The 25,913-nt window shown below is 47.3% G+C and overlaps 1 protein-coding gene across 1 annotated transcript in view; it reads left to right on the top strand.

Annotated features, from left to right (window-relative positions):
• The first annotated feature begins 7,918 nt into the window (after positions 1-7,918).
• The window catches only part of LOC135506628 (ligand-dependent nuclear receptor corepressor-like protein), a 44,900-nt gene continuing 26,905 nt past the window's right edge, over positions 7,919-25,913 (top strand). The window contains exons 1-7 of the mRNA XM_064925949.1: positions 7,919-8,072; positions 18,122-18,187; positions 18,490-18,560; positions 19,920-20,034; positions 20,393-20,584; positions 23,841-23,945; positions 24,396-24,465. Coding sequence (XP_064782021.1) covers positions 7,958-8,072; positions 18,122-18,187; positions 18,490-18,560; positions 19,920-20,034; positions 20,393-20,584; positions 23,841-23,945; positions 24,396-24,465 — 734 coding nt within the window. The 5' untranslated portion in view covers positions 7,919-7,957. The remainder of the gene's footprint in view (positions 8,073-18,121; positions 18,188-18,489; positions 18,561-19,919; positions 20,035-20,392; positions 20,585-23,840; positions 23,946-24,395; positions 24,466-25,913) is intronic.

Here is a 25,913-nt window from a genome sequence, read left to right as displayed (position 1 = left end):
CCACCTCTACACTCTAACCACTAGACTACCTACCGCCCCCTAGTGGTGATTCACTATGAACTGCCACCTCTACACCCTAACCACTAGACTACCTACCGCCCCTAGTGGTGATTCCATATGAACTGCACAGGAGAGAGCTAAAAAAACGTCCACAAAAGTCTGCTTTCTAAAACTCTTTTGGGGTTGAAGTTCCCATTTATTTGCGCGTATCAAAAATATCTCCAAAACACATGTTCCTATAAGGTACAGAGAGATTCATTCTATAAGCCTAATCATCTGTGATACGGTAACACCTGAATGTGCTCTCCTCTCGTCTGTTTCTAACCCTTTCTGGTATACATGTGTATACAAACACACACACACACACACACACACACACACACACACACACACACACACACACACACGACCATTGACCCCAACATATAGTGCCCTCTAGTGTACAAAACAAGTTTTTTTTTAAATAACCCTGGACAGACAACGTTTACACACAACTCATAAACCCAAAATGGCTCCGACACACATTACATCATATTATGATTATAAGTTAATTATTTATAAAAACACACCTTCTTCTCCTCTACTATAAATGAGCATCTCATGTCATCTGTATACAGACTTTTTGTTTTCTTTATTTCTCCATTGTGTTATTGACGGTATGTTTTGTTTTATTCCATGTGTAACTCTGTGTTGTTGTATGCCTCGAATTGCTTTGCTTTATCTTGGCCAGGTCGCAGTGGTAAATGAGAACTTATATTAACCCTGCAGTTCTCTGTTTTCACCACTAGAGGGAGGACATGTCATCAGTCTATATTAACCCTGCAGTACTCTGTTTTCACCACTAGAGGGAGGACGTGTCATCAGTCTATAATAGCCCTGCAGTTCTCTGTTGTCACCACTAGAGGGAGGACGTGTCATCAGTCTATATTAACCCTGCAGTTCTCTGTTTTCACCACTAGTGGGAGGGCGGGTCATCAGTCTATAATAACCCTGCAGTTCTCTGTTTTCACCACTAGAGGGAGGACGTGACATCAGTCTATATTAACCCTGCAGTTCTCTGTTGTCACCACTAGAGGGAGGACGTGACATCAGTCTATATTAACCCTGCAGTTCTCTGTTGTCACCACTAGAGGGAGGACGTGTCATCAGTCTATAATAACCCATGCAGTACTCTGTTTTCACCACTAGAGGGAGGACGTGTCATCAGTCTATATTAACCCTGCAGTTCTCTGTTTTCACCACTAGAGGGAGGGTGTGTCATCAGTCTATAATAACCCTGCAGTACTCTGTTTTCATCACTAGGGGGAGGACGTGTCATCAGTCTATATTAACCCTGCAGTTCTCTGTTTTCATCACTAGAGGGAGGACGTGTCATCAGTCTATAATAACCCTGCAGTACTCTGTTTTCATCACTAGAGGGAGGACGTGTCATCAGTCTATAACCATGCAGTACTCTGTTTTCACCACTAGAGGGAGGACGTGTCATCAGTCTATATTAACCCTGCAGTACTCTGTTTTCACCACTAGAGGGAGGACGTGTCATCAGTCTATAATAACCATACAGTTCTCTGTTTTCACCACTAGAGGGAGGACGTGTCATCAGTCTATATTAACCCTGCAGTTCTCTGTTTTCACCACTAGAGGGAGGACGTGTCATCAGTCTATATTAACCCTGCAGTACTCAAATCACATTGTATTGGTCACATACATATGGTAAGCAGACGTTAATGCTGAGTGTAGAGAAATGCTTGTGCTTCAAGTTCCCCACCGTGCAGTAATAACCAACAAGTAATCTAACAATTCCACAAACTCTACCTTGTACACACAAGTGTAAAGGAGTGAATAAGAATATGTACCTATAAATATATGGATGAGTGATGGCCGAACGGCATAGGCAAGATGCAGGTGATGGTATAGAATACAGTATATACATATGAGATGAGTAATGTAGGGGATGTAAACATTATATAAAGTGGCTCGTGATACATGTATTACATCAAGATGCAGTAGATGATATAGAGTACAGTATATACATATGAGATGAGTAATGTAGGGTATGTAAACAAGATGCAGTAGATGATATAGAGTACAGTATATACATATGAGATGAGTAATGTAGGGTATGTAAACAAGATGCAGTAGATGATATAGAGTACAGTATATACATATGAGATGAGTAATGTAGGGTATGTAAACAAAGTGGCATAGTTTAAAGTGGCTAGTGATACATGTATTACATCAAGATGCAGTAGATGATATAGAGTACAGTATATACATATGAGATGAATAAAGTAAATCAATACATGTCTTGTCTAATTATGTAGAATATGTACATATAAATATATGGATGAGTGATGGCCGAACGGCATAGGCAAGATGCAGGTGATGGTATAGAATACAGTATATTCATATGAGATGAGTAATGTAGGGTATGTAAACATGATTTAAAGTGACATAGTTTAAAGTGACTAGTGATTCCTTTATTAAGTCCATGCATTAAAGTGGCCAGAGATTTGAGTTGATTCTGTATGTTGGCAGCAGCCTCTCTATGTTAGTGGTGGCTGTTTAACAGTCTGATGGCCTTGAGATAGAAGCTGTTTATCAGTCTCTCGGTCCCAGCTTTGATGCACCTGTACTGACCTCGCCTTCTGGATGATAGCAGGGTGAACAGGCAGTGGCTCGGGTGGTTGTTGTCCTTGATGATCTTTTCGACCTTCCTGTGACATCAGGTAGTGTAGGTGTCCTGGAGGGCAGGTAGCAAGATGCAGTAGATAGTATAGACTATATACAAGATGCAGTAGATGGTATAGACTATATACAAGATGCAGTAGATGGTATAGACTATATACAAGATGCAGTAGATGGTATAGACTATATAGAAGATGCAGTAGATGGTATAGACTATATACAAGATGCAGTAGATGGTATAGACTATATACAAGATGCAGTAGATGGTATAGACTATATAGAAGATGCAGTAGATGGTATAGACTATATAGAAGATGCAGTAGATGGTATAGACTACAGTGGGGCAAAAATGTATTTAGTCAACCACCAATTGTGCAAGTTCTCCCACTTAAAAAGATGAGAGAGGCCTGTAATTTTCATCATAGGTACAATTCAACTATGACAGACAAAATTTAAAAAATCCAGAAAACCACATTGTAGGATTTTTAATGAATTTATTTGCAAATTATGGTGGACAATAAGTATTTGTTTTGTTTAATTTTTTTGCAGGGGGGGCACACGGGGAGTGTGGCAGAGTCAGGTTGGAGACCTGGGCCCACTCCTCGTGCTTCTGGAAGAATGGCAGTACTGGTCAGGTTGGAGACCTGGGCCCACTCCTCGTGCTTCTGGAAGAAGGGCAGTACTGGTCAGGTTGGAGACCTGGGCCCACTCCTCGTGCTTCTGGAAGAAGGGCAGTACTGGTCAGGTTGGAGACCTGGGCCCACTCCTCGTGCTTACCGGAAGAAGGGCAGTACTGGTCAGGTTGGAGACCTGGGCCCACTCCCCGTGCTTCTGGAAGAAGGGCAGTACTGGTCAGGTTGGAGACCTGGGCCCACTCCCGTGCTTCTGGAAGAAGGGCAGTACTGGTCAGGTTGGAGACCTGGGCCCACTCCCCGTGCTTCTGGAAGAAGAGCAGTACTGGTCAGGTTGGAGACCTGGGCCCACTCCCGTGCTTCTGGAAGAAGGGCAGTACTGGTCAGGTTGGAGACCTGGGCCCACTCCCCGTGCTTCTGGAAGAAGGGCAGTACTGGTCAGGTTGGAGACCTGGGCCCACTCCCCCGTGCTTCTGGAAGAAGAGCAGTACTGGTCAGGTTGGAGACCTGGGCCCACTCCTCGTGCTTACCGGAAGAAGGGCAGTACTGGTCAGGTTGGAGACCTGGGCCCACTCCCGTGCTTACCGGAAGAAGGGCAGTACTGGTCAGGTTGGAGACCTGGGCCCACTCCCCGTGCTTCTGGAAGAAGAGCAGTACTGGTCAGGTTGGAGACCTGGGCCCACTCCCCGTGCTTCTGGAAGAAGAGCAGTACTGGTCAGGTTGGAGACCTGGGCCCACTCCCGTGCTTCTGGAAGAAGAGCAGTACTGGTCAGGATGGAGACCTGGGCCCACTCCCCGTGCTTCTGGGAGAAGAGCAGTACTGGTCAGGTTGGAGACCTGGGCCCACTCCCCGTGCTTCTGGAAGAAGAGCAGTACTGGTCAGGTTGGAGACCTGGGCCCACTCCCGTGCTTCTGGAAGAAGGGCAGTACTGGTCAGGTTGGAGACCTGGGCCCACTCCCCGTGCTTCTGGAAGAAGGGCAGTACTGGTCAGGTTGGAGACCTGGGCCCACTCCCCGTGCTTCTGGGAGAAGGGCGGTACTGGTCAGGTTGGAGACCTGGGCCCACTCCTCGTGCTTCTGGAAGAAGAGCAGTACTGGTCAGGTTGGAGACCTGGGCCCACTCCCCCGTGCTTACCGGAAGAAGAGCAGTACTGGTCAGGTTGGAGACCTGGGCCCACTCCCGTGCTTACCGGAAGAAGAGCAGTACTGGTCAGGTTGGAGACCTGGGCCCACTCCTCGTGCTTCTGGAAGAAGCGCAGTACTGGTCAGGCACCGTGTTATGCGATCAAGCGCACGGTGTCGCCAGTACGCCCTCACAGCTTGGTGTCGCCAGTACGCCCTCATAGCCCGGTGTCACCAGTACGCGCCATAACCCGGTGTCGCCAGTACGCGCTCACAGCCCGGCGTCACAGCCCGGTGTCACCAGTACGCGCTCACAGCCCGGTGTCGCCAGTACGCGCTCATAACCCGGTGTCGCCAGTACGTGCTCACAGCCCGGTGTCGCCAGTACGCGCCATAACCCGGTGTGTCGCCAGTACGTGCTCACAGCCTGGTGTCACCAGTACGCGCTCACAGCCCGGTGTCGCCAGTACGCGCTCATAACCCGGTGTCGCCAGTACGCGCCACAGCCCGGTGTCACCAGTACGAGCTCATAACCCGGTGTCGCCAGTACGCGGGCCACAGCCCGGCGTCGCCAGTACTCGCCACAGCCCGGCGTCACAGCCCGGTGTCACCAGTACGCGCTCATAGCCCGGTGTCACCAGTACGCGCCACAGCCCGGTGTCGCCAGTACGCGCACAGCCCGGTGTCGCCAGTACGCGCACAGCCCGGGCCGCCAGTACGCGCCACAGCCCGCGGCGTCACAGCCCGGTGTCACCAGTACGCGCTCATAGCCCGGTGTCACCAGTACGCGCTCACAGCCCGGTGTCACCAGTACGCGCCACAGCCCGGTGTCGCCAGTACGCGGGCCACAGCCCGGCGTCGCCAGTACGCGCTCACAGCCCGGCGTCACCAGTACACGCCACAGCCCGGTGTCACCAGTACGCGCCACAGCCCGGTGTCACCAGTACGTGCTCATAGCCCGGCGTCGCCAGTACGCGCTCACAGCCCGGTGTCACCAGTACGCGCTCACAGCCCGGTGTCACCAGTACGCGCTCATAGCCCGGTGTCACCAGTACACGCTCACAGCCCGGTGTCGCCAGTACGTGCTCACAGCCCGGTGGGCTTTAGGCCAGCCCCCCCAAGTGTCATGCGAGAGTGGGCATCCAGCCAGGGCGTGTTGAGTGGGCATCCAGCCAGGGCATGTTGTGCCAGCCCAGCGTGTTTGGTCTCCGGTACGCCGTTTCGGTCCAGGGTACCCTGCGCCTGCTCTGCGTGCCGTGTCTCCGGGTGCTGGGAGGGTGCAGTGCGATCTATACCTGCGCCCCCCCGTGCCGGGCGAATGTGGGTATTGGGCCTAAGGGAGGCACCAGATCTCCAGTGCTCAACCACAGCCCGGTTCAACCTGTGCCTCCTCCAAGCACCAGGCCTCCTGTAGGTCTCTCCAGCCTGGTGGGTCCTGTGGCAGCCCCACGCGCCAGGCTGTCTCTCTGTCTCCTCCTCCAGGTCTGCCCGTCAGTCAGGAGCTGCCAGAGTCGCGCGTCAGTCAGGAGCTGCCAGAGTCGCGCGTTAGTCAGGAGCTGCCAGAGTCGTGCGTCAGTCAGGAGCTGCCAGAGACGCGCGTCAGTCAGGAGCTGTCAGAGCCGCTCATCACTCCGGTGCTGTCGGAGTTGCCCTTCACGCCAGCGCTGCCGGAGTCTCCTGTCCATTCGGGGCCCGCTGCTAGGGTCCCCAGTCCGAGGTCGGCGGCGAGGGTCGCCGCTCTAAAGGCGCCACGGAGGCGGGTTAAGAGACGGAGAAAGACTATGGTGGAGTGGGGTCCACGTCCCGCGTCAGAGCCGCCACCGCGGACAGACACCCACCCAGACCCTCCCCTATAGGTTCAGGTTTTGCGGCCGGAGTCCGCACCTTGGGGGTGGGGTGGGGGTGTTGGGGGGTACTGTCACGTTCTGACCTTAGTTCCTTTGTTATGTCTTTGTTTTAGTATGGTCAGGGCGTGAGTTGGGGTGGGTAGTCTATGTTCTTTTTTCTATGTTGTGTTTACAGTGCCTTGCGAAAGTATTCGGCCCCCTTGAACTTTGCGACCTTTTGCCACATTTCAGGCTTCAGACATAAAGATATAAAACTGTATTTTTTTGTGAAGAATCAACAACAAGTGGGACACAATCATGAAGTGGAACGACATTTATTGGATATTTCAAACTTTTTTAACAAATCAAAACTGAAAAATTGGGCGTGCAAAATTATTCAGCCCCTTAAGTTAATACTTTGTAGCGCCACCTTTTGCTGCGATTACAGCTGTAAGTCGCTTGGGGTATGTCTTTATCAGTTTTGCACATCGAGAGACTGAATTTTTTTCCCATTCCTCCTTGCAAAACAGCTCGAGCTCAGTGAGGTTGGATGGAGAGCATTTGTGAACAGCAGTTTTCAGTTCTTTCCACCTGTTGTGGCCTGGTGTGGTTCTCAGTCAGAGGCAGGTGTCGTTCGTTGTCTCTGATTGAGAATCATATTTAGGTAGCCTTTTCCCAATTTTTTTTTTCTGTCTCGTGTTTTCTGCACCTTCGTGGACTGTTTCGGTTTTCGTTTAGTTCACGTTGTTATTTTGTATTTTCAGTGTTCAGTCAATAAACATCATGAACACACACCACGCTGCGCATTGGTCTGACATTTCTTACTCCTCATTAGAGGAGGACGAAGAATATCGTTACAGCTATATTGTATTTACTTTGTCACCATGGCCTTCACTCACCTCATTTGCTCACATTGTATATAGACTTATTTTTCTACTGTATTATTGACTGTATGTTTGTTTTACTCGATGTGTAACTCTGTGTTGTTGTATGTGTCGAAACTGCTTCGCTTTATCTTGGCCAGGTCGCAATTCTAAATGAGTGTTCCATCACAGCAGATTTGTGACCTGTTGCCACAAGAAAAGGGCAACCAGTGAAGAACAAACACCATTGTAAATAAAAACCCATATATTTATGTCAATTTATTTTTCCTTTTGTATATCAACTATTTGCACATAATATGACATTTGAAATGTCTTTATTCTTTTGGAACTTTTGTGAGTGCAATGTTTACTGTTAATTTGTTTATTTAACTTTTGTTTATTGCATCGGCCAGTACAGCCCCATACATTAAACTTGAATTGAGAGAGTGAGAGAGACAGAGATAGAGACAGAGAGAGAGAGAGAGAGAGAGAGAGAGAGAGAGAGAGAGAGAGAGAGAGAGAGAGAGAGAGAGAGAGAGAGAAAGAGAAAGAGACAGGGAGAGACAGGGGAGAGAGAGAGAGAGAGAGAGAGACAGGGAGAGACAGGAGGAGAGAGAGAGAAAGAGACAGGGAGAGACAGGGAGAGAGAGAGAGAGAGACAGGAGGAGAGAGAGAGAAAGAGACAGGGAGAGACAGGGGAGAGAGAGAGAGAGAGACAGGGAGAGACAGGAGGAGAGAGGAGAAACAGGGAGAGAGAGCGAGAGGGGTCAGTCGTGATGAGCGGAGGTTGACTCCTGGTGACGCAAAGAGAGACCGAGCAGGGTGAATGGAGGAGGCAGACAGAATGGCTGCCCGGTGCCGCAGCTCCAAATGCACGGTAGAAAGGAACGGATTCAAGCGGGAACTCGATACCTGGCGGCACAAACTGATCAACTGCGTCGGTAAGAAGAAACCTAGGCATTTTTTTTTAACTGGCCTTTTGAACTTGGAAGCGATTTTACATCCCCAAAGTACAAAAAGGGAAAGATCCACAACATGAGTCAAACCCGGTTTAGCTGTAACGTTAGCCGCTAATGCTAGATACCTTTACAAGCTGTCTTTAATAACAGCAGGTAACTAACGTTAGCTGCTAATGCTAAATGCCTTTACAAGCTGCCTTTAATAACGGCAGGTAACTGACATTCGCCGCTGATGCTAGATACCTTTTCAACAGCAGGTAACTAACGTTAGCCGCTAATGCTAGATACCTTTTCAACAGCAGGTAACTAACGTTAGCTGCTAATGCTAAATACCTTTACAACTGCAGGTAACTATCGTTAGCCGCTAATGCTAAATGCCTTTACAAGCTGCCTTTAATAACGGCAGGTAAATGACGTTAGTCGCTCATGCTAAATGCCTTTAATAACAGCAGGTAACTAACGTTAGCCGCTAATGCTAAATGCCTTTACAAGCTGTCTTTAATAACTGCAGGTAGTTTAGCATGTCCGTTTTCTGTTGACTCCGTTTCTCTTTGTCCTGTCTTGGCTGTTTCCAATGTACGTCCTTGTAAAAACACCTCGTAGAAGTCCATAATTTCTAGCAGCTAACGAGCTAGTTGGATTAGCTTAACTAGCTATACCGTGTTTGTTATGGTTACTACAACTAGCTATAACGTGTTTGTTATGGTTACTATAACTAGCTATACCGTGTTTGTTGTGGTTACTATAACTAGCTATAACGTGTTTGTTATGGTTACTATAACTAGCTATAACGTGTTTGTTATGGTTACTATAACTAGCTATAACGTGTTTGTTATGTTACTATAACTAGCTGCCGTGTTTGTTATGGTTACTATAACTAGCTATACCGTGTTTGTTATGGTTACTATAACTAGCTATAATGTGTTTGTTGTGGTTACTATAACTAGCTATAACGTGTTTGTTATGTTACTATAACTAGCTGCCGTGTTTGTTATGGTTACTATAACGTGTTTGTTAGCTATACCGTGTTTGTTATGGTTACTATAACTAGCTATAACGTGTTTGTTATGTTACTATAACTAGCTGCCGTGTTTGTTATGGTTACTATAACTAGCTGTACCGTGTTTGTTATGTTACTATAACTAGCTATAACGTGTTTGTTATGGTTACTATAACTAGCTATAACGTGTTTGTTATGGTTACTATAACTAGCTATAACTGTGTTTGTTATGGTTACTATAACTAGCTATAACGCTATGTTATTATAACTAGCTGTTTGTTATGGTTACTATAACTAGCTATAACGTGCTTGTTATGTTAATATAACTAGCTGCTGTGTTTGTTATGTTACTATAACTAGCTGCTGTGTTTGTTATGGTTACTATAACTAGCTGCTGTGTTTGTTATGGTTACTATAACTAGCTATAACGTGTTTGTTATGTTACTATAACTAGCTGCTGTGTTTGTTATGATTAGTATAACTAGCTATAACGTGTTTGTTATGGTTACTATAACTAGCTGCTGTGTTTGTTATGTTACTATGACTAGCTATGACGTGTTTGTTATGTTACTATAACTAGCTGCTGTGTTTGTTATGATTAGTATAACTAGCTATAACGTGTTTGTTATGTTACTATAACTAGCTGCTGTGTTTATTATGGTTGCTATAACTAGCTATAACGTGTTTGTTATGGTTACTATAACTAGCTATAATGTGTTTGTTATGGTTACTATAACTAGCTGCAGTGGTTGTTATGGTTACTATAACTAGCTGCCGTGTTTGTTATGGTTACTATAACTAGCTGTACCGTGTTTGTTATGTTAATATAACTAGCTATAACGTGTTTGTTATGGTTACTATAACTAGCTGCCATGTTTGTTATGGTTACTATAACTAGCTGTTGTGTTTGTTATGGTTACTAAAACTAGCTGCTGTGTTTGTTATGGTTACTATAACTAGCTGCCGTGTTTGTTATGTTACTATAACTAGCTGTCATTCAAGTCAAGGGTCTTTATTGTCATGGGGAAACATGTTTACATTGGCCAAAAACAAGTGAAATAAACCAAAAAACATAGAAATGAACAGTAAACATTACACTCAAAATAACGCTTTAAAAATAGATATTTTCATACTCATTTGTATAGGAAACGTTTAGTTAGGATGGCGTTATATTGTTGATAAGTATACCAGCTAACGTTTAATTGTTAATAAAACATGTTAGAATACCAGTTTCGTGCTATACAGTTGTTTTATAGGTTATGTTCGCCCGCCAGCTGTTTAAATATGTTAGCTAGACATTGACAACCGGGATCTGTACCAGTTATTGTTTAGGTTATTTTGGGGAAGGTGGTTATGACTGTAACGTTAGCTAATGTTACCGATAGGGTTGCCAGGTCAAGTGCAAATATTTAGCCAAATGACCTGCCAAAAGGCCTGAACTAGCCCACTTCCGTGGAGAGAGAGAGTTGCCAGATTGGGCGGATAAACACTTTTTTCCATAATCTTATCGCATCAAAATGAAGGAATATCGACGTAACCTGTAATGATGTTGGAAGCAAAATTAATTTTTCATTAAAATACTAATTGCAAATTTAATAATCAAATGTTGACTATATGTCGCAAGAGAAAACACAATTCACCTTTTTATTTAAACTCACCAGTTTTTTTTTATCCATCCACATGTATTTGAATTAGTTTGACTGCTGTGATTTAAGACACGAGGCATGAGGAGGGGGGGGGGTATATGGCCAATATATCACGGTTAAGTCTGCACGGTCCAGGAAATGTCTGCAGTGGCCAATCAGCATTTACTGTGATATGGCCTCAGCAGAACTCAGTCATACTTCTCGCGAGCAGCGCAGAGCTGCTGTGAAGGAAATGAGTTTGTGTTTATACAGGAAGTCCCCCCCCAGCTACCATCAACCTGTCATGTCAAAGCGGAGCCAGTACGGAGCCGTCCGCATCGTAACAGCATGTGGGAGTGATGATGAACTCAATTTGGTCTCCTTCCATATGGCGCCTCCGACCACAATTTCAGAATCGAGAATAAATTGGCTTTAAGCACAATGCTTAAGGTCTAGTGCAGTTGGCCCAGAACAGAGAGGCACGTCTAGCTCTTCATTGTAATCAGAGGGCTGATATTAATATTATGGATGCCAGTCTCTCTTGGCTAAGAGTTGAGGAGAGATTGACTGTATCACTTCTTGTTTTTATAAGAAACATTGTGTTGAAAATCCCAAATTGTTTTCACAATCGTCTTACACACAGCTCTGACACACACACTTACCCCACCAGACGTGCCCCTCGGGGGTCTTTTCACAGTCCCCAAATCCAGAACAAATTCAAGAAAACGTACAGTATTATATAGGGCCCTTATTGCATGGAACTTCCTTCCATCTCATATTGCTTTAAATAAACAGTAAACCTGGTTTAAAAAAACAGATAAAGCCACACCTCACGGCACAACGCCTCTCCCCTATTTGACCCAGATAGTTTGTGTGTTTGCGTTGATATGGAGGCTACATGTGCCTTTTTAATAATGTATATAGTTCTGTCCTTGAGCTGTTCTTGTCTATTGATGTTCTGAATTGTGTTCTGTGCTCTGTGTTCTGTGTTCTGTGCTCTGTGCTCTGTGTTCTGTGCTCTGTGTTCTGTGTTCTGTGCTCTGTGCTCTGTGTTCTGTGTTCTGTTTGGACCCCAGGAAGTGGAGCTGCTACGTTTGCAACAGGCTAATGGGGCTCCTAGTGAAACACCTAATACCAAGTGCCTGGATCCAGCCGTTAGCCGTGGTATATGGGCCATATGCAACAACCCACCATGTTAAGACTATAAACGGTTATAAAATGGCCCATTTGCGAGATTGACTTGTCATTTCAATAGGCATGGACAACACATGATACACACACGAGTCCTGCATCTTATTTCAGAGACCTAAACAACACATGACACACACACATACACACACACACGCGAGTCCTGCATCTTATTTCAGAGACCTAAACAACACATGACACATACACGCACACACACACACACACACACACACACACACAACACACACACACACACACACACACACACACACACGCAGGTCAGCATCTTATTTCAGAGACATAAACAACACATGATACACACACACACACGAGGCCCACCTCTCATTTCAGATAGTCTGCAGTAGTCAAGATGTAAACTGAATGATTTTAGCAGCTTGAATGGTTCAAATTAACAGACACATGTATTAAACATGAGTAGCGAGGTGTTGTTGTTGTTGTTGTTGTTGTTGTTGATTTCCGGTAGTCTGCTGGAATAGACTATTGAGGATGAAGGGCATTTCAATCACTTCATTAAATAGGAAATAATATGAGGGTGCTTGTCAACAACAGCCAGTGTTTGTTTATTTGTTTATTTTATGTTTAACTTGTAGCCTAATCTGACAAATGTTAACATCAATATAATGCTTTTTTGATAATAATATAATGCGTTTTAATAATAATATTTTTTGATAACTGCCAATTAACTAAACATGTCCAGTTAATAATTTCATAATAACACAAGGCGACAACAACAAACTGAAGTTCTCTTCAAAGGGGGGAGACACTCTCGACTCCACAAACTGTTACAGACCGATACCCATCCTGCCCTGCCTTTCTAAAGTCTTCAAACGCCATGTTAACAAACAGATCACTGACCATCTCGAATCCCACCGTACCTCCTCCACTATGCAATCTGGTTTCAGAGCTGGTCACGGGTGCACCTCAGCCACGCTCAAGGTCCTAAACGATATTATAACCGCCATCGATAAAAGACAGTACTGTGCAGCCGTCTTCATCGACCTGGCCAAGGCTTTCGAACTCTGTCAATCACTGTATTCTTATTGGCAGACTAAACAGCCTTGGTTTCTCTAATGACTGCCTCGCCTGGTTCACCAACTGCTTCTCAGATAGAGTTTAGTGTGTCAAATCGGAGGGCATGTTGTCCGGACCTCTGGCAGTCTCTATGGGGGTACCACACGGTTCAGTTCTCGGGCCGACTCTTTTCTCTGCATATATCAATGATGTCGCTCTCGCTGCTGGTGATTCTCTGATCCACCTCTACTCAGGCGACACCATTCTGTATACATCTGGCCCTTCTTTGGACTCTGTGCTAACTAACCTCCAGACGAGCTTCAATGCCATGCAACTCTCCTTCCGTGGCCTCCAACTGCTCTTAAATGTTAGTAAAACTAAAATGCATGCTCTTCAACCGATTGCTGCCCGCACCTGCCCGCCTGTCCAACATCACTACTCTGGACGGCTCTGACTTAGAATACGTGGACAACTACAAATACCTAGGTGTCTGGTTAGACTGTAAACTCTCCTTCCAGACTCACATTAAGCATCTGCAATCCAAAATCAAATCTAAATTCGGCTTCCTATTTTGCAAACAAAGCCTCCTTCACTCATGCTGCCAAACATACCCTCGTAAAACGGACTACCCTACCGATCCTCGACTTCGGCCATGTTATTTACAAAATCGCCCCCAACACTCAGCAAACTGGATGTAGTCTGCAAATCTAGGGTTGCTCCCCAAGCCGGCTGGTCGTTCGTGCTATTGGTTCGGTTGCCAGAGACGCGACCCAGTCGTTCAGTCTTTTTGTTCTGTATCTATGCAAAACAGCTGCACTTAATTTAAACTTTTTTTGTTGTTCAGTTGACATTTTATTTGTATATATATCCATAAAAATGATGCCGGCTGATTCATGATATCGACTGGCTAAGAAACGCTGCCTCCGTCTCCAATAACTACTGCCTGTCGCTAACTAGCCAGCTAACCTCGGAAGCTAATCAGCAAGCTCGCAAGAAAAGACGATTACAAAAAGGGTTAGCATAATTCTACCCCAATAAGTGTTTTTTTTATAAATATTAGCAATCTAACAAGTTTTCTGGAGACTTGTGGGAGGAGTGCTGATGACCACCGTATGCGCTTCCGGGAGCTTGATTTGCGTCTAGACTGAGGAGAAACATTTTGCTCTGAGACCAGGCTGGAGTTGAAGACTGCTGTCATAGCTATTCTACTACGTTTTGCTCTGAGACCAGGCTGGAGTTGAAGACTGCTGTCATAGTTTTGCTCTGAGACCAGGCTGGAGTTGAAGACTGCTGTCATAGCTATTCTACTACATTTTGCTCTGAGACCGGGCTGGAGTTGAAGACTGCTGTCATAGCTATTCTACTACGTTTTGCTCTGAGACCAGGCTGGAGTTGATGACTGCTGTCATAACTATTCTACTACGTTTTGCTCTGAGACCGGGCTGGAGTTGAAGACCGCTGTCATTGCTATTCTACAGGGAGCAATATGTCTCTTGATATTAGAACTGAGCTTGCTAGCTAGTGTCCACCGAGTCAAAAGGTATCTAGTTTAAAACACAATCCGGTGTATTTAAACTGGTTGGTTTAGATGTTTGTTAATGAATAGCCTCACCATTCAAACTGTCGACCTTTTTTCTCCTATTACATTGGTGAGTTATAGCTACCAGACAGTCATGGTGTTATTTCACACACACACACACACACACACACACACACACACACACACACACACACACACACACACACACACACACACACACACACATTAGTGTAGGCTGCTCAGGGGAGGAAGGCTCATAGTAACGGCTGGAACTGGATTCAATGGAATGGATTCAATCACATGGAAACGACAGGTTTGATTCCATTCCATCGACTCCGTTCCAGCCGTTACTGTGAGCCGTTCATCCCACTCAGCAGCCAACCAATGAGCCCAATGCCGGCACAGTCAGAGAAAGGTGTGTGTGTTGATTTTAATGAGAGAAAAAACCAACATATTTTAACCTTTTTTTTTTAACTAGGCAAGTCAGTTAAAGAACACATTCTTATTTACAATGACGGCCTACCGGGGAACAGTGGGTTAAACTGCCTTGTTCAGGGGCAGAACGATTTTTACCTTGTCAGCTCAGGGAAATACCTTGGTCAGCTCGGGGGATTCGATCTAGAAACCTTACTGGCCCAACGCTCTAACCACTAGTCTACCTGCCTCCTCTACACTCTAACCACTAGGATACCTGCCGCCTCCACGCTCTAACCACAAGTCTACCTGCCTCCTCTACACTCTAACCACTAGGATACCTGCCGCCTCTACACTCTAACCACTAGGCTACCTACCTCCTCTACACTCTAATCACAAGTCTACCTGCCTCCTCTACCCTCTAACCACTAGGATACCTGCCGCCTCTACACTCTAACCACTAGACTACCTGCCTCCTCTACACTCTAACCACTAGACTACCTGCCTCCTCTACACTCTAACCACTAGGCTACCTGCTGCCTCTACACTCTAACCACTAGGCTACCTACCTCCTCTAACCACTAGTCTACCTGCCTCCTCTACACTCTAACCACTAGGCTACCTGCTGCCTCTACACTCTAACCACTAGGCTACCTACCTCCTCTACACTCTAACCACTAGGCTACCTACCTCCTCTACTCTCTAACCACTAGGCTACCTACCTTCTCTACACTCTAACCACTAGGCTACCTGCCTCCTCTACACTCTAACCACTAGGCTACCTACCTCCTCTACACTCTAACCACTAGGCTACCCTGCCTCCTCTACACTCTAACCACTAGGCTACCTGCCTCCTCTACACGCTAACCACTAGGCTACCTGCCGCCTCTACACTCTAACCACTAGTCTACCTGCCTCCTCTACACTCTAACCACTAGGCTACCCTGCCTCCTCTACACTCTAACCACTAGGCTACCTGCCTCCCCTACACTCTAACCACTAGGCTACCTGCCTCCCCTACACTCTAACCACTAGTCTACCTGCCGCCCCTACACTCTAACCGCTAGGCTACCTGCCTCCTCTACACTAACCACTAGGCTACCTACCTCCTCTACACTCTAACCACTAGACTACCTGCCTCCTCTACACTCTAACCACTAGGCTACCTGCCTCCTCTACACTCTAACCACTAGGCTACCTGCCGCCCCTACACTCTAACCACTAGGCTACCTGCCTCCCCTACACTCTAACCACTAGTCTACCTGCCGCCCCTACACTCTAACCACTAGTCTACCTGCCGCCCCTACACTCTAACCGCTAGGCTACCTGCCTCCTCTACACTAACCACTAGGCTACCTACCTCCTCTACACTCTAACCACTAGACTACCTGCCTCCTCTACACTCTAACCACTAGGCTACCTGCCTCCTCTACACTCTAACCACTAGGCTACCTGCCTCCCCTACACTCTAACCACTAGGCTACCTGCCTCCTCTACACTCTAACCACTAGGCTACCTGCCTCTACACTCTAACCACTAGGCTACCTGCCTCCTCTAACCACTAGTCTACCTGCCTCCTCTACACTCTAACCACTAGGCTACCTGCTGCCTCTACACTCTAACCACTAGGCTACCTACCTCCTCTACACTCTAACCACTAGGCTACCTACCTCCTCTACTCTCTAACCACTAGGCTACCTACCTCCTCTACACTCTAACCACTAGGCTACCCTGCCTCCTCTACACTCTAACCACTAGGCTACCTGCCTCCCCTACACTCTAACCACTAGGCTACCTGCCTCCCCTACACTCTAACCACTAGTCTACCTGCCGCCCCTACACTCTAACCGCTAGGCTACCTGCCTCCTCTACACTAACCACTAGGCTACCTACCTCCTCTCTACACTCTAACCACTAGACTACCTGCCTCCTCTACACTCTAACCACTAGGCTACCTGCCTCCTCTACACTCTAACCACTAGGCTACCTGCCTCCCTACACTCTAACCACTAGGCTACCTGCCGCCCTACACTCTAACCACTAGGCTACCTGCCTCCTCTACACTCTAACCACTAGGCTACCTGCCTCCCCTACACTCTAACCACTAGTCTACCTGCCGCCCTACACTCTAACCGCTAGGCTACCTGCCTCCTCTACACTAACCACTAGGCTACCTACCTCCTCTACACTCTAACCACTAGACTACCTGCCTCCTCTACACTCTAACCACTAGGCTACCTGCCTCCTCTACACTCTAACCACTAGGCTACCTGCCTCCCCCTACACTCTAACCACTAGGCTACCTGCCTCCCCTACACTCTAACCACTAGTCTACCTGCCGCCCCTACACTCTAACCGCTAGGCTACCTGCCTCCTCTACACTAACCACTAGGCTACCTACCTCCTCTACACTCTAACCACTAGACTACCTGCCTCCTCTACACTAACCACTAGGCTTCCTGCCTCCTCTACACTCTAACCACTAGACTACCTGCCTCCTCTACACTCTAACCACTAGGCTACCTGCCTCCTCTACACTCTAACCACTAGGCTACCTGCCTCCTCTACACTCTAACCACTAGGCTACCTGCCTCCCCTACACTCTAACCACTAGGCTACCTGCCTCCCCTACACTCTAACCACTAGTCTACCTGCCGCCCCTACACTCTAACCGCTAGGCTACCTGCCTCCTCTACACTAACCACTAGGCTACCTACCTCCTCTACACTCTAACCACTAGACTACCTGCCTCCTCTACACTAACCACTAGGCTTCCTGCCTCCTCTACACTCTAACCACTAGACTACCTGCCTCCTCTACACTCTAACCACTAGGCTACCTGCCTCCTCTACACTCTAACCACTAGGCTACCTGCCGCCTCTACACTCTAACCACTAGGCTACCTGCCGCCCCTACACTCTAACCACTAGTCTACCTGCCGCCCCTACACTCTTAACCACTAGGCTACCTGCCTCCTCTCCACTCTAACCACTAGGCTACCTGCCGCCCCTACACTCTAACCACTAGTCTACCTGCCGCCCCTACACTCTTAACCACTAGGCTACCTGCCTCCTCTACACTCTAACCACTAGGCTACCCTGCCTCCTCTAACCACTAGGCTACCTGCCACCTCTACACTCTAACCACTAGGCTACCTGCCGCCTCTACACTCTAACCACTAGGCTACCTGCCTCCTCTACACTCTAACCACTAGTTGATATGTGTATTCCAGGGTTCGAGAGCATTCTGGAGGGAATCTATGGCCCGTTGCTGCTCAGAGACCTCAATATTTTTGATGGTGAGTGTGTGTGTGTGTGTGTGTGTGTGTGTGTGTGTGTGTGTGTGTGTGTGTGTGTGTGTGTGTGTGTGTGTGTGTGTGTGTGTGTGTGTGTGTGTGTGTGTGTGTGTGTGTGTGTGTGTGTGTGTGTGTGTGTGTGTGTGTGTATTTGCGTACAGGTATTTTGTGTTAGACATGAGTCTTGTCTTTGACATATGATCGTGTGTGTACACGTGTTCACTCCCAGTTGGTGCCACTGAGACTTTACTGACTGTGTGTGTGTGTGCGTGCGTGCGTGCGTGCGTGCGTGTGTGTGTTTCCAGACTGTGAACCCGAGGAGCTAGAAGACTGGGCAGTGAAAGCCAGTTGTTCCTTCTGCAGCCTGCTGATCAATGTAAGTTCAGCTCCGTGATACAAACGGACTGCTATTTTCTGTCTTGATTTACTTCCAGCTGTCTCACGGAAACACTTCAGTTTAGTTCCAGCTCTCTCACGGAAACGCTTCAGTTTAGTTCCAGCTCTCTCACAGAAACGCTTCAGTTTAGTTCCAGCTCTCTCACGGAAACGCTTCAGTTTAGTTCCAGCTCTCTCACGGAAACGCTTCAGTTTAGTTCCAGCTCTCTCACGGAAACGCTTCAGTTTAGTTCCAGCTGTCTCACGGAAACGCTTCAGTTTAGTTCCAGCTCTCTCACGGAAACGCTTCAGTTTAGTTCCAGCTCTCACGGAAACGCTTCAGTTTAGTTCCAGCTCTCTCACGGAAACGCTTCAGTTTAGTTCCAGCTCTCTCACGGAAACGCTCCAGTTTTGTTCCAGCTCTCTCACGGAAACGCTTCAGTTTAGTTCCAGCTCTCTCACGGAAACGCTTCAGTTTAGTTCCAGCTCTCTCACGGAAACGCTTCAGTTTAGTTCCAGCTCTCAAGGAAACGCTTCAGTTTAGTTCCAGCTGTCTCACGGAAACGCTTCAGTTTAGTTCCAGCTCTCTCACGGAAACGCTTCAGTTTAGTTCCAGCTGTCTCATGGAAACGCTTCAGTTTAGTTCCAGCTCTCTCACGGAAATGCTTCAGTTTAGTTCCAGCTCTCTCACGGAAACGCTCCAGTTTTGTTCCAGCTCTCTCACGGAAACACTTCAGTTTAGTTCCAGCTCTCTCACGGAAACGCTTCAGTTTAGTTCCAGCTCTCACGGAAATGCTTCAGTTTAGTTCCAGCTCTCTCACGGAAACGCTTCAGTTTAGTTCCAGCTCTCTCACGGAAATGTTTCAGTTTAGTTCCAGCTCTCACGGTAACGCTTCCGTTTAGTTCCATAATATCAGATTTACTGGGTTTCTCTGTCAGTCACTGAATATTTGTATAATAATATCATATTTACTGGGTTTCTCTGTCAGTCACTGAATATTTGTATAATAATATCATATTACCCTGGTTTCTCTGTCAGTCACTGAATATTTGTATAATAATATCAGATTTACTGGGTTTCTCTGTCAGTCACTGAATATTTGGAGCGGTTGTCGTCAGGTGACGTTGGTTGTGTTCCCTGCTCAGACGTTGCGTTCATCAACCAATGGTTGCGTGTCGCGTCATGGACTGCGTCATGGGACATTATGATGCGGTTAGCTGATATATAAAATATGGATCCAGACGTTGTAAGATCTGTCAGGCGTCTGGGCAGAGGAACCGCCTACGGCGGCGTTGTTGCAGTTTTGTATATGTTGTTACGACGCGTCGGTGATGTCATTGTCTCTTCCTCCTCTAATAGGACCATGTCCCAGTGGCCGCCTCCCCCTCAGACGACACGCCCTCCCAAGCCCCTTCCCTCTCGGACAGCAGCCTATCAGCTCACAGGTTCCTCCACGCTGTGTTCCATAAGAAAGGTGAGTCCCCGTCCGACTAGAACAGAGATGACGGCGTTTACACTCTTAATGCTAACAGCGCTACGTAGCATCGTTGGTTACCTGGTTTATACGCACTAAGATACATGTACGTAGACAGTGTGTTTACCTGTGATTGGCTGAGATAAATGTACGTAGACAGTGTGCTTACCTGTGATTGGCTGAGATAAATGTACGATACAGTGTGCTTACCTGTGATTGGCTGAGATAAATGTACGTAGACAGTGTGTTTACCTGTGATTGGCTGAGATACATGTATGTAGACAGTGTGTTTACCTGTGATTGGCTAAGATAAATGTACGTAGACAGTGTGCTTACCTGTGATTGGCTGTCTGTCCAGAGCTGGCGTCCAGCGGAGACCCTAACGTCCCTCTGGTGGCCCAGGAACTGATGAAGAGGATGGTGAGGCAGTTTGCCATGGAGTACGCCTCCAAGACACGCCTTACCACCACCACAGGCTCCCCGCGTTCTGACCTCGACTCACCTCTAGACCTCACTGTGACACGGAACCAGGAGGAGGAACCCACACCAGGTACAGAACCCGACAGGACATAGAACCCACACCAGAAAGAGAACTCGACAGGACTTGTAACCCATACCAGGTAGAGAACCCAACAGGACATAGAACCAATAGCAGATAGAGAACCCAACATGACTTAGAACCCACATCAGGAAGAGAACTCGTCAGGACTTAGAACCCATACCAGGAAGAGAACATGACAGGATTTAGAACCCATACCAGGTAGAGAACCAACACCAGATGGAGAACCCAACAGGACATAGTACCAATACCAGATAGAGAACCCAACAGGACTTAGAATCCACACCAGGTAGAGGACCCAACATGACTTGGAATGCACACCAGTTAGAGAGCCCAATAGGGCTTAGAACCCACACCGGGTTGAGGGCCCAACAGGGCTTAGAACCCACACCGGGTAGAGAGCCCAACAGGGCTTAGAACCCACACCGGGCAAAGAGCCCAAGGGGGCTTAGAACCCACACTGGGCAGAGAGCCCAACAGGGCTTAGAACCCACACCGGGTAGAGAACCCAACAGAACATAGAACCCACACCGGGTAGAGAGCGCAACAGGGCTTAGAACCCACACCGGGTAGAGAGCGCAACAGGGCTTAGAACCCACACCGGGTAGAGAGCGCAACAGGGCTTAGAACCCACACCGGGCAAAGAGCCGAAGAGGGCTTAGAACCCACACTGGGCAGAGAGCCCAACAGGGCTTAGAACCCACACCGGGTAGAGAACCCAACAGAACATAGAACCCACACCGGGTAGAGAGAGCAACAGGGCTTAGAACCCATACCGGGTAGAGAGCGCAACAGGGCTTAGAACCCACTGAAGGTGGGGTATACTACAAAGCGGGAACAATGAGTTAGCCAGCTAACTTGCCTAACTATTTTTACATCGTTTTTTTTAAAGATGAGCTTAAAATGGGCACGGTCTAATTGACTCTTTCGCTAAGCCCCGCCCTGGAATTTTGGGCAACCAATTGCAACGCTCCAAGGGATAGCAACTGTCGTTGAGCCCGAAACGCATCAAGGGCAGTGGGAAAAAATCTGAGTTTTCTTTAAAAAAATCATTGTTTAAATGGTTAAATAATTAAACAGCGAACCAGGTACTGATTCCTGAAATGCAGAGCCTGTTGGGAGTATTATTAGAATCCCAAAACTATATAATTTTTTAGTGTTTGCTAGCTCAGCTGGTTAGCTTAGCTCAGCTGGTTAGCTTAGCTGGTTAGCTTAGCTCAGCTGGTTAGCTTAGCTGGTTAGCTTAGCTCAGCTGGTTAGCTTGGTCTTTCTTATTGACCACCAAACGTTGTTAACGCTAGCTAGCCACTTGCTAGAACTTGTTTTCTCTAAATGGATGCTAGCTAGCTAAGTTGGCTATATTAGGAATTTTAACTCATCTTGCTGTCGACATCAGCAAACGATTTGAAAGCACTTTTATAATCCCCAAATGGGTTAGCAACTCGTACTATACAGGGTGTATTCAGTGGCTAGCCACACTGCAAAACAACTTGACCAGGTTTCCCGTGAAGACATTGTAGCGACAATCCACCACAACATATACCCAAGAGTTTCCTGATTTAGCCGTGTTTATTTTAATTGCGTGCATTAAAAACATAGTTTGAGATCATTGTGAGGAGATTTCTCCAACGGTTAGAAGGGGAAATGGGCTTCCGGGGAAAACGCTGTCGGAGGTTGCATCAGTATCCACGGGAACCAGAGGTTGCATCAGTATCCAAGGGAACCAGAGGTTGCATCAGTATCCAAGGGAACCAGAGGTTGCATCAGTATCCACGGAACCAGAGGTTGCATCACTATCCAAGGGAACCAGAGGTTACATCAGTATCCACGGGAACCAGAGGTTGCATCAGTATCCAAGGGAACCAGAGGTTGCATCAGTATCCAAGGGAACCAGAGGTTGCATCAGTATCCAAGGGAACCAGAGGTTGCATCACTATCCAAGGGAGCCAGAAGGTTTTAGCAAAGGGTCGATTGATTCAACACCCAAAAACGCATATCTATAAGTTTAGCTTTTTTTTTGTTATTTTTAAATGAATTATTTCTCGTTGCTTATCAAAGTTGAAATGCTGAAGAACATTAGGTACATCCTGGTACTTTCTAGGTTCTGGAGTTGTAGACTCCAGGACAACAGAAAGGAAGAACGCCGAACACTGCGGCTCATAGTCCCGGGTGATATTTATAACATCCGTGCTATCAACGATACCTGGCTAACTATTTGATCCTGCTTTGTAGTAGGCTGCTCTGGGAGAGAACCCACACCTAGGTTGAGGATTACCCAGGTCAGGATAACATTGTAGCACCATACACAGATTCATTGGGACCAGTGCCGTTGCTAACTAGCATTGCTGGTTTCCTTTTGCTTAGAATTCTTCCTCGTTTATGCAAAAAGTTATGGGATATTAGAATCCTCGTCGCATCTTTGACCTAGAACCACACCACGTAGAGAACCCAACAGGACCTAGAACCACACCACGAGAGAACCCAACAGGACCTAGAACCAATACCAGGTAGGGAACCCAACAGGACATAGAGCCACACCAGGTAGAGATCCCAACAGGACCTAGAGCCACACCAGGTAGAGAACCCAACAGGACTTAAAACCAATACCAGGTAGAGAACCCAACAGGACCTAGAGCCACACCAGGTAGAGAACCCAACAGGACCTAGAGCCACACCAGGTAGAGAACCCAACAGGACTTAGAACCACACCAGGTAGGGAACCCAACAGGACTGAGAACCCAACAGGACTTAGAACCAATACCAGGTAGAGAACCCAACAGGACCTAGAGCCACACCAGGTAGAGAACCCAACAGGACCTAGAGCCAACCAGGTAGAGAACCCAACAGGACCTAGAGCCACACCAGGTAGAGAACCCAACAGGACTTAGAACCACACCAGTTCGGGAACCCAACAGGACTGAAACCCAACAGGACTTAGAACCAATACCAGGTAGAGAACCCAACAGGACCTAGAGCCACACCAGGTAGAGAACCCAACAGTACCTAGAACCCAACATTTCTAACAGGACTTCTGACTAGAGCCACACCAGGTGAGAACCCAACAGGACATAGATTCCTAGCGGACAGTGTGTCTGATTTGTCACTGACAGGTAGTGTGTCTGAATTCTCGAACCCAACAGGACAGAGCCACACTGAGAACCTGACTAGTTGTCTGATTCCTCCCGTACCTAGAACCAATACCAGGTAGACCTCTGAACCCAACAGATCATAGAGCCTCCTCCCGTAGCGGACAGTGTGCTCGACCCTCTGACTAGTTGTCTGACCTCTGAACTGATACCTGATTCCTCCGTAGGGACAGTGTGCTCGACAACAGGACCTAGAACCCAACCAGGTAGGGAAACCTCTGACCTGACTAACAGTTGACATAGAGTCACCTCCAGGTAGAGATCCCAACAGACCTAGAGCCACACCAGGTAGAGAACCCAACAGGACTTAGAACCACACTAGGTAGGAACCTCAACAGGACTGAGAACCCAACAGACTTAGAACCAATACCAGGTAGAACCCTGACAGTTGTCATTCCTAGAGCTACAGTGTGCCGACCCTGACTAGTTGTCTGACTAGCTGTCTGAGAACCCTGACTAGTTGACTTAGAACCAATACCAGGTAGACTATCCCTCTGACTAGGACCTAGAGCCACTCGACCAGTTGTCTGACCTCTGAACCTCAACTAGGTCTGACTTCCCGTAGCGGACAGTGTGCCGACCACTAGTTGTCTGAGAACCCAACTAGGACCTAGACATTGTGCTCACACTGACTAGTTGTCTGAGAACCCAACTAGACCTAGTAGCGGACACTGACCAGGCAGAGAACCTGCAACAGGACTCCACGTCGAACCATTCACAAAGCAGGTGAGGAACCCAACAGGACTGGAGAACCCAACAGACTTAGAACCAATACCAGGTAGAAAACCCAACAGGACCTAGAGGACACCAGTGTCTGTCTAACCCAACAGGACTGAGAACCTGTCAACAGGACAGTGTTAGAACCAAGTAGACTGTCTGTCTAGTGGTGGATGAACCCAACAGAGACCTAGAGCCACAGTGTTAGGTGGTCTGGAACCTGTCTAGTGGTGGATGTAGTGACAGTGAGGTGGTCTGTACAGGACTGTCTAGTGGTGGATGTAGGGAGTGTTAGGTGACTGTCTGTCTAGTGGTGGATCTGAGTAGACTGTCTAGTGGTGGATGTAGGGGACCTAGAGCCACACTGTCAGGGTGGATGAACCCATCAGTAGACCTAGTGGTGGATGTAGTGGACAGTGTTAGGTGGTCTGTATCAGTAGACTGTCTGTCTAGTGGTGGATGTAGTGTGTTAGGTGGTCTGTATCAGTAGACTGTCTAGTGGTGGATGTAGTTGGACAGTGTTAGGTGGTCTGTATCAGTAGACTGTCTGGTCTGTTAGGTGGTGGATGTCTAGTGGGGACAGTGTTAGGTGGTCTGTATCAGTAGACTGTCTGTCTAGTGGTGGATGTAGTGGGACAGTGTTAGGTGGTCTGTATCTGACTGTCTAGTGGTGGATGTAGTGGGACAGTGTTAGGTGGTCTGTATCAGTAGACTGTCTGTCTAGTGGTGGATGTAGTGGGACAGTGTTAGGTGGTCTGTGTCAGTAGACTGTCTGTCTAGTGGTGGATGTAGTGGGACAGTGTTAGGTGGTCTGTGTCAGTAGACTGTCTAGTGGTGGATGTAGACAGTGTTAGGTGGTCTGTATCAGTAGACTGTCTAGTGGTGGATGTAGTGGGACAGTGTTAGGTGGTCTGTATCAGTAGACTGTCTAGTGGTGGATGTAGTGGGACAGTGTTAGGTGGTCTGTATCAGTAGACTGTCTGTCTGAGTGGTGGATGTAGTGGGACCTGTATCTAGACTGTCTGACTAGTGGTGGATGTAGTGGGACAGTGTTAGGTGGTCTGTATCAGTAGACTGTCTAGTGGTGGATGTAGTGGGACAGTGTTAGGTGGTCTGTATCAGTAGACTGTCTGTCTAGTGGTGGATGTAGTGGGACAGTGTTAGGTGGTCTGTATCAGTAGACTGTCTAGTGGTGGATGTAGTGGGACAGTGTTAGGTGGTCTGTATCAGTAGACTGTCTATCTAGTGGTGGATGTAGTGACAGTGTTAGGTCTGATAGACTGTCCTCCCGTAGCGGACAGTGTGGTCTGATCAGTAGACTGTCTAGTGGTGGGATCAGTGTTAGGTGGTCTGTATCAGTAGACTGTCTAGTATGTAGTGACAGTGTTAGGTGGTCTGTGTCAGTAGACTGTCTGATGTAGTGGGACAGTAGTTGTCTGACTGTCTGTCTAGTGACT

Source organism: Oncorhynchus masou, chromosome 20, assembly GCF_036934945.1.
Source record: "Oncorhynchus masou masou isolate Uvic2021 chromosome 20, UVic_Omas_1.1, whole genome shotgun sequence".
In the NCBI taxonomy this organism is placed as follows: domain Eukaryota; kingdom Metazoa; phylum Chordata; class Actinopteri; order Salmoniformes; family Salmonidae; genus Oncorhynchus; species Oncorhynchus masou.
This window is presented reverse-complemented; position numbering and strand designations above follow the sequence as displayed.